At 41.0% G+C, this 8,527-nt stretch overlaps 1 protein-coding gene across 1 annotated transcript; it reads right to left on the reverse strand.

Annotated features, from left to right (window-relative positions):
* Positions 1 to 6,116: 6,116 nt before the first annotated feature.
* LOC131902733 (speckle-type POZ protein-like) lies at positions 6,117 to 7,673 on the reverse strand. Its single transcript, XM_059253725.1, has one exon. The coding sequence runs from the start codon at positions 7,569 to 7,571 to the stop codon at positions 6,489 to 6,491; it is 1,083 nt and encodes a 360-aa protein (XP_059109708.1). The 5' UTR covers positions 7,572 to 7,673; the 3' UTR covers positions 6,117 to 6,488.
* Between the last annotated feature and the right edge of the window lie 854 nt (positions 7,674 to 8,527).

An 8,527-nucleotide genomic window follows, 5' to 3' on the forward strand; every position in this document is an offset into this window, starting at 1 on the left:
GAACACTGCTAAGACAGGTACTTAATCCAATAGAAAGTCTGTATTGGCAGGCTTTCAATTTCCCTGGGTGTTAGGGGACCCACTGTACCATGGAGCCTTTCTGGGGAAGCTCTCAAGCACAGATTGCATATTCTGAATTGATACAATTCTGTTAAAAAGAAGAGTTAGCCAGAACCAGAATAAAGCAAGCAAAACAGTAGGGGGAGAACATTTACAGTTTCCCTAACACTATGGACATTGATTTCTTATGCTGTTGTTTTAATTTCGGCAGCTGGTGCTGTGGAAGTGATGGATTCTGTAGTCTGAGTGGTACTTCCCCATGGGATCTGGCGTTATCTCACACATAGTTTGGACAGTGAAGGAGCTGGCCAAGGCAAGCTTCTCCTATGTGTCCAACAGGGGTTTTGTTTTTGTCTTTCAGGAGAATGAAGCCTGAGGAATTTGAAGAACACTGGACAAATAAGACATATCCTCTAGAAAAAGGAGCAAATTGGCCTATTGGTATATCACATATAAAATTTCATAAGTCTAAATGATTATTTTTGCTTTTCTCTACAAACACTTAACACAAATGCTCTTTATGTAGTCCCAGTTCAACTAAAAATTAAAGCTGATTTTGGAGTTGGAGAATGGCTCTCTCCTTCTCTAAACCCAAGCATGTTGGTAAAAGGAAAATACAAAATCTCTGTATTGTGTCAGAAAAAAGAGCTATCTGATATGGGACAGAAGAAAATCAAAAAATTAAGGAACTATTTTATTGCCATTATTCTCAGTTCTTTGGTTTGATTTCGATTCTTTAAACTTTTCTTAAGGTATGAATTTTACAACAAAAATTATAAGATTAATATATATATTAAAACTTTGTTATGATATTAATGGTCATAGAGTGTACTAACTAATTCTAGAAGAAAAAAGAAGGCTTCATTTAGCTGCCTATACATGATTTTTGTGTTGAAGTTTCTATCAGTTTTCTGTAATGAATCATGACCAGGCCTAACAGCGAATTTGAAGTCTCCAAAAAGATGATGGAGCCCTACTATGAAGGTTCCACATGGACGATAATAATACCACTAAGCTGACAAACATCACCAAAAGATCAGCTTTGGACTACAAACTGCTCAGGACAGTTTCAAGATGGCTAGCTGAGATGATCCAGCCTCACAGACTATTTGAGCAAGGACTTGAGATAAGCCCTGCACTTTTGCATTATGCAGAGACTGGACCACAAATGATACAGCTACCACTCCAGAACTTGACAATTAACCTCAAATTTGTCTTTTCATCATCCTCTAAAAATGCCTTTGCCAAAGAAAGCACAATGTAATTTTAAGAACACAACACCCATATACCCAAGAGGTGGGAGGGTGGTTTTTGGCTTTTCGACGTGTTTGGGGTTTGGGACAGCTGTCATTGTTTAGGATGGTTGGTTATAAGTTGTTATTGTTAATGGTCAGGAAAGAGGTTAACAAAGGAAATTAGATTTTAGGTTCTTATTTGAAAAAAAAAGAAAAAAGGATATAGATAAGAGGTAGATTATTGAATCTACTCTGAAGAAAAGATATAGAAATGATAGAATAAAGGGTAGATTATTGAATCTAATCTGAAAAGATAAAAAGAGAGGATATAGATATGATATAGATAAAAAGGTATATTATTGAATCTACTTTTAAAAGACAACTACTAGGTTTAAATACTTTACATTGGATTAGATTTTATATATTGTATACAAATTATATATATATATTAAAAATTATATTGGTAGAAAATGCTGTACATATAGTTTTAATCTTGTCAGAATATTGTAGCTACACACTTCATTCATGTAATGCAGTTTGCTAATCCTTGGATGTTGTTATTACCAGATATTAGGATATAAAGAAATGAAAGTTAGTAGTTAGACATTACAATCAAACTTGTACTCATATTAGGTATGTTTTCAAGGTCAAGCAGTGATAACTTTTAGATAGGTCATCTTCAAACCCTTTGGAGATCTACAGAATATGGCACTTAAAATATTTTAGTAACACAGATTTTATTTCTTTTATAATGACTATAGACATTTCTGCTCCTGGCAGCACCAGTCTACTTCAGAAAAGATATGGCCATTGAAGAAAATGCAAACAGAGTTAACATTCACTGTTGCAAAAGCTAGCCAGTGTGCAAGAAAGTGTCCTTGCATTGACTGCTGACAATATGCTATCCAAAATGGACAAAAAGTAAACAAAACAAAGGATTACCAATCCATGCCAAGACAAGAGTGGTTGCAGCTTTGGCACCCGGTGTCCCCTGAGGCCAGGACAATATGGCACCATCACTGAATGGGCTTTGCAATCCAAAAAAGTTACAGTGCCCGTTTCTTTGAAGGCATCTGAACAGGCAGTGGACCGATGGCTTCTGGTGTGTAGTGGAACAGTAGCTGAAACATTTATTCTTGAAAGAGGAACTAGGCTGATGGAGTCTAACCTCTCAAAGGTAGACTGGCATTTAATAAAGGAGATGAAGTCACCCACAAGCCAAGAAGAATGGGAAGCTGAATTCCAAATACACCAGCAATTTCCAGAATTTAAAATCCTGAATCATGACAGGACACTGTTGGAATTCAAGTTTATCTGGTACATGGAATACTCGCACTGAATGTGAGGTCGTGCTGCTGGTCTTGTTTGTATCCTCCTTCACAAATGAGTCTGTCAGATACGCCAAACCTGTAGGCCAAAGATGATGCTCCAAAGTGCAGACTAACCTCAGGTGACTGTCCAGGCAGTTGGCTGTTTTTGTCATAACTCATTTTTTAGAAGTCGCTTGTGTGCACTTCCTGTTTTACTAGATAACATTATTTCGTTCTCAGGTCTCTGAGGGAGTTAAAGATGAGATAGTTATGGTTATAGCTTTTGTTGTAAGAAATTTCAGAAAAGAATTTCACTAAGGAGGTGTAAGTGTATAGATTTCAAAGACACCATAAGATACTATTCTGTTGGTAATATAAGATAGGATAGAAAGTGAATTAGGTACATTTTGGACTCAACAAAATAAGATAGATAAAGAAGCAATTATTCTGAATATGTCGAGTGCAAATGGACCAGACATTGTTGATGTATATTTTGCTTGTTTATATTGTATATAGTTATTGTACTTATTGTATATAGTTTTTCATATTACTTATAAATTTTTTTAATTTTTTAATTTTTATTAGACAAAAAAGGGGAAATGTGGTGATATTTTATTCATGATTTAATAAAGTTTGCCTGGAGATCAGAGGAAAGCCAGCCACTATAGTAAACGCAAAAGTCAGAGAGCGCACACCCTCAATCCTTAATCCTATCACTTAGCAGGCAGGGTCTGGGTTACTTTCTTTTCATGGGAATATCACTATCAATCTTAGCCACTTTACTGGTGTTCTGATATATTTCTTTACTCCTGGTATGTCTGTATTTTTTGACATCTGCTGCATCAGTCTGTTACAGTCTCCGATCCTCTTTATTCATTGGAAAATGTGACACCATGAGGAGCCCTAAAGGATTTCCTGCCTGCTAGCCTGTTGCTAGAGTTTTCCTGCCTGGCCCACAGTCAGGACAAATCTCTCTCACCTGCCAGTCCCACAGCCTCTCAGACCCGACCAAGTAAACACAGAGACTTATATTGGTTACAAACTGTATGGCCGTGGCAGGCTTCTTGCTAACTGTTCTTACAGCTCAAATTAATCCATTTCTATAAATCTATACCTTGTCACGTGGTTTGTGGCTTACCGGCATCTTCACAAGCTGTTTCTCATCATGGCGGCTGGCAGTGTCTCTCTGACTCAGCCTTCCACTTCCCAGCTTTATTCTCCTCCTTGTCCCGCCTACACTTCCTGCCTAGCCAATGGCCAATCAGTGTTTTATTTATTGACTAATTAGCAACACATTTGCCATACAGAACATCCCACAGCACAAGCCATTTGCCTTTTTACCTCCATTGTGGAGATGCCATGCAATTTTCTAATGTTTATCTTGGTCATTCAACCCTCCTAACACTGTTATTTTCTTCTTGGCCTATTGGATTAATGATATCAGAAGCTCAATGTGGCTTGGGAGAAGTCTGAGCTTCCAGTTCAATGATCTGTTTGTTGTAGCTCCAGTCAGGAGCACTGCCCACAAATCACACTGGAATCATAATTTCCAAGCAAGAAAATTAAAGTCATAGAAACATAAAGCAAATTTTTTTACAACAGTTCAATAGGGGTGATAGTGAGTGGTACTATTCCGTTTTCTAAAACCTGGTGCCTGGACCCATGGATCTGGGTTTTGGAGAAATCTTCCTCCTGGAGAATACTACTCCAGCCCTCCAGGTTGCTGTTACTTCATTGGCTCCAGAACTGTGTCTTCAAAACATCCTGAGAGCTGCTTTCAGGGTGTTGGTGAACCTGCTCCAACCAGTGGACTCCATGATGGTGTGCCACAGGTTCACCTATCTGTCTGTGAATTTAATCTTGGTCAGAAGCTATACTGTGTGAAATAACATGATGGTTGAAAGGACATTCTGTTAGTTCCTGTGTGGTAGTTTTGGTAAAATCATTACAGGTGGGAAATGCAAATCTATATCTAGAATAACAATCTGCTCCAGTAAGGATGAAGTATTGTCCATTCCATTAAGAAAGAGGTCCAATGTAGTCATCCTGTGATGACTTTGTTGGATGGTTAGCCTGGGGAATGTGACATCTCTGGGTCTCTGTGTTGGTCTTTGCTTTTGGCAGATCTGGCATTCAGCAGCAGGTGTAACCAGGTCAGTCTTGATGAGTGGATATCCATGTTGTTGATCTCATGCATAACCCCCATCTCAGCTACAATGGCTACTGTGATCATTGGCCTATGGGGCAATATTAAAACTGACTTGGGAAAGAGTCTGACAGTCCATGGAATGGGTCATCATTTCAAATTAATTATTGACCTCCTCCTCTGCTGAATGCACTTTCATGGGCATTTTCAGGGGACAAAAGTATCTTCACATTCTTTTCTCCTTTGCAGATCTTTCCAAATACATCTTTGCCAATGTCTTTCCAATTTTTCTTTTTTTCCTTTTTTGTTTTTATGTTTTCTCCTCTCATACAATGTGATCTGTCCATAGTCTCCCCTCCTTCCACTCCACATAGACTCCAGTACTCCTGTTTCCGTAGAGAAAAGCACAGGTCTCCTGGGGATATCAACTGGACACAACATAACAAGATGTAATAGTAGCCGGTGTCAATTCTCATATCAAGACTAGAGGAGACCACCCAGAAGGAAGAAATGTTCCTGAGGTCAGAAAATGTCAGAGACTCCTCATACTCACCTTCTTAGGAGTCCCACTAACCACTGATCTAAACAACCACAGCATACAGAGGACATAGTACAGACCCATGCAGGCTCTGTGATTGCCTCTTAGGTCTCTGGGAGCCCCAATGAGTTCTGTTTAGATGAATCTGTGGGCTCTGTTCACCTAGTGTCTTTGAACCCTCCTACAATCCTGCCTTCCTCTGGTCTTTGAGATTCCCTGAGCTCTGCCTAATGTTTAGCTGTGGATCTCAGTGTCTGCTCCCATCAGCTGCTAGACAAAGCCAAACTGATGGCAATTGGGTGAGGCACCAATCTACCAGTGTAACAGAATTTCTGTAGGTATTGTCTCATTGACGTGTATGTGTGTGTGTGTGTGTGTGTGTGTGTGTGTGTGTGTGTGTGTTTGAATGAAGATGGCAGAGGCACCAATCTACCAGTGTAACAGAATTTCTGTAGGTATTGTCTCATTGACGTGTGTGTGTGTGTGTGTGTGTGTGTGTGTGTGTGTGTGTGTGTTTGAAGGAAGATGGCAGAAACTTCCAAAGCTGAGCAGAGTTGGATAGAAAAAATGGATTCTTCAAACAGAAACACCACTGGAACCCACAAACCGACTTTAACATTGTGATTCATTTGATATTTTATTTGGGTAGGTATTGTCTACAGAGATGGATGTGCCCATGGAGACAAGAGGAGGACAGAAGGGACCTCTGCAAAGGCAACAATTGCTTTAGCCAACTGAGTCATCTCTCCAGGCCCAAACACCGAGTTTGGAGAAAAAAATGTCTTCTTCCTCTACCCCTTCTTTTGTAGGCAAACATTCATGTTTTGTTTTCTCATTTGTGAGTCCTTGACCATATCTTCTGCTCAGTCCAATCCAGATAGGTTTCCCAAAAGAAACCCTGTTGTAATGTGCTTGGGGCCAGAAACTAAAATGAATTCCAGATTCTAACTCCATGGACAAAAACCAAACCAGTATAACAAAAGGCTAGAGGCTGGGTAGATTGGACCAGAGTCCAAGGCTCCCCCTCCCTCCACCTGACATTGATTGCTTTACATCTGTATTAAGCCTCAGCCACCATGCTGTTTTTCCCCAGTTCCACTGGAAATGCACCACACATCGCATAGTCTACCCAGGTGTCATTGGTAACAACACTGGCTGCTGCTTCTGGGTTACAGGTATAGGACAAGGCTGACCAGGTCCTAGGATTGCTTCAAGCGTTTGAAAGGGGGCTCCAAGAAAGGGAGATGAGCAGAAGCCAAGGAACGGTATGCTTCAGCCACTAAATGGGGATAGGAGCCCACCATTTTCTTCCAGCCTGAGGTCTCAGAGACCTCAGAAGCATGAGCTGTAATGAAATCCAGTGCCTGGGTTTTCAGCTGCCCTGAGCTGTGGAGGTCAGCCAGGAAGAGAGTGTGGGCAGCATTCTCCACAGAGAGGTCCCTGCAGAGGGCATCCTCACACATGACCTTCAAACGCTCCAGGCCATACTTGTCAGCAGCTGCCAACACTGCATCTGCCATGCTGTCCAGGTCTGGTGCCTTCCCGGTGTAAATGAAGCCCATCATTGCCTTGAAGACTTGTGGCTCCAGGTCAGGGATCTCAACACGGTTCTTTCTGCTCTCCTCCATGTCATGTTGAAACATGGCTCTGAAAACTGGAGAGCGAGCTGCTAAGATGGCCTTGTGAGCCCGGAATTCCTGACCAGCTACCACCAGGGAGCAGTCTGTAAAGCGAGAATTCTCCCACAGCTCTCCTAGCTCATCTGCCAATGTGCACCTGGGAACTTGAATCCCTGGCTTCCTGTTCTGGTGAGAGATTCTAAAGGATTCCTGGACGACACTCACAGTGCAGAGCAGGCTGAGCTTGTCATCTGGGAGAAGATGAGGCGCATTGGAAAAGAGGAAATCTCGAAGGATGTACTTTTTGAATCCACAGCTACGGCCTGGCACGAACTTAATGGCTCTTGGGCTCCTCATACTTTGTGTTTTGTCTCCTTCGGCGCTTATGATCCAGAACTGGAACTTTGCCCAAACATGACTCTTTAGACAGCTGAGCAAAACTAGGGTAACTGACAGGTAATCTGCACTTACTTCATCGAATCCGTTCGGGTTTACTGTCAAACACCATTTGTCATTGGCTTCTGTTGAGAAAGTTGGGCTTCTAATGCTTTCTGTCCTTTCCTCCACAAAAAACCGGAAGTTGTTGATGTTCCACATGTAGGAGAAATTCTGAAGGCTGATTTGTGTGTGGTCCCATCTCTGGGCTGTCCCCTCTCCTGCCATTTATTCTCCAGGTAGTTTGAAGGTTCAACTGGATTCAAAATGAAGAACTAGCAATTGTTTTCTCTTCACCTTGTGAGATGCAATAATAGACATGAATTAGATGTTAAGTTTTTGTTTTTTGTCTATTCCCTTTTTGATGGGCCTGGGAACTTGGATCTCTGAAATTTTCTATACATATTTCAGTACTAGTTTCAGAGAAGACAGTCTAGGCTTACTTGGGACTCTTACATCACTCCTTTTTTGGTCTAGATTAAATCTTAGGTCAATAGGTCATTGGTTTTGACAATTATACACAGCTGTTTAAAAATTTGAAAATTCTATACACTCATATCAAAAAATGTTGTACTATGGTTCTCTAGAGGAACAGAACATATACAAGGAATCTCTCTGTGTATGAAGGAAGGGGATTTATTAGAATGACTTAGGGCTGCAATCCTGCTAATCTCACATTGGCTAGCTGTGAAGGGAAAGTCCAAGATTCCAGTACTTACTCAGTCCAGGAGGTTGGAAGTGTCCACTGGTCTTCAGTATGTGCTAGTGTTCCAAATGGTCTCTAACACCAGGGAAGGGATGGACTTGCTGCAAGGTGAGGGCAAGCAGGCAAATAGCAAGAGCTTCCTGCTTCCATGTCTTTTTATATGCTTCCAGCAGAGGGTGGGGCCCAATTTAGGGTGTGTCTTCTAGGCTCAAGATCTGGATTAAAGGTGTGTGTCTTCAGGCCCTGAGATCCAGATTAAATGTTTGTGTCTTTCTACACTCAAAGTCTGTACTTGAAGTGGATCTACCGACTTCAACTGAAGCATAACACTTCTCACTGTTGTGCCCTCCCTGTTAGGGTTTTCGTTAATTCTAAGTCTCGTTACATTGGGAACCAAGAATAACCACCACAAGTGTATTTTGCTTATTGTGATTCATCTTAAATAAAATTCACAAGAATTTCAGAAATGGCTTGCTTG

This window comes from Peromyscus eremicus, chromosome 1, assembly GCF_949786415.1.
Source record: "Peromyscus eremicus chromosome 1, PerEre_H2_v1, whole genome shotgun sequence".
In the NCBI taxonomy this organism is placed as follows: Eukaryota; Metazoa; Chordata; class Mammalia; order Rodentia; family Cricetidae; genus Peromyscus; species Peromyscus eremicus.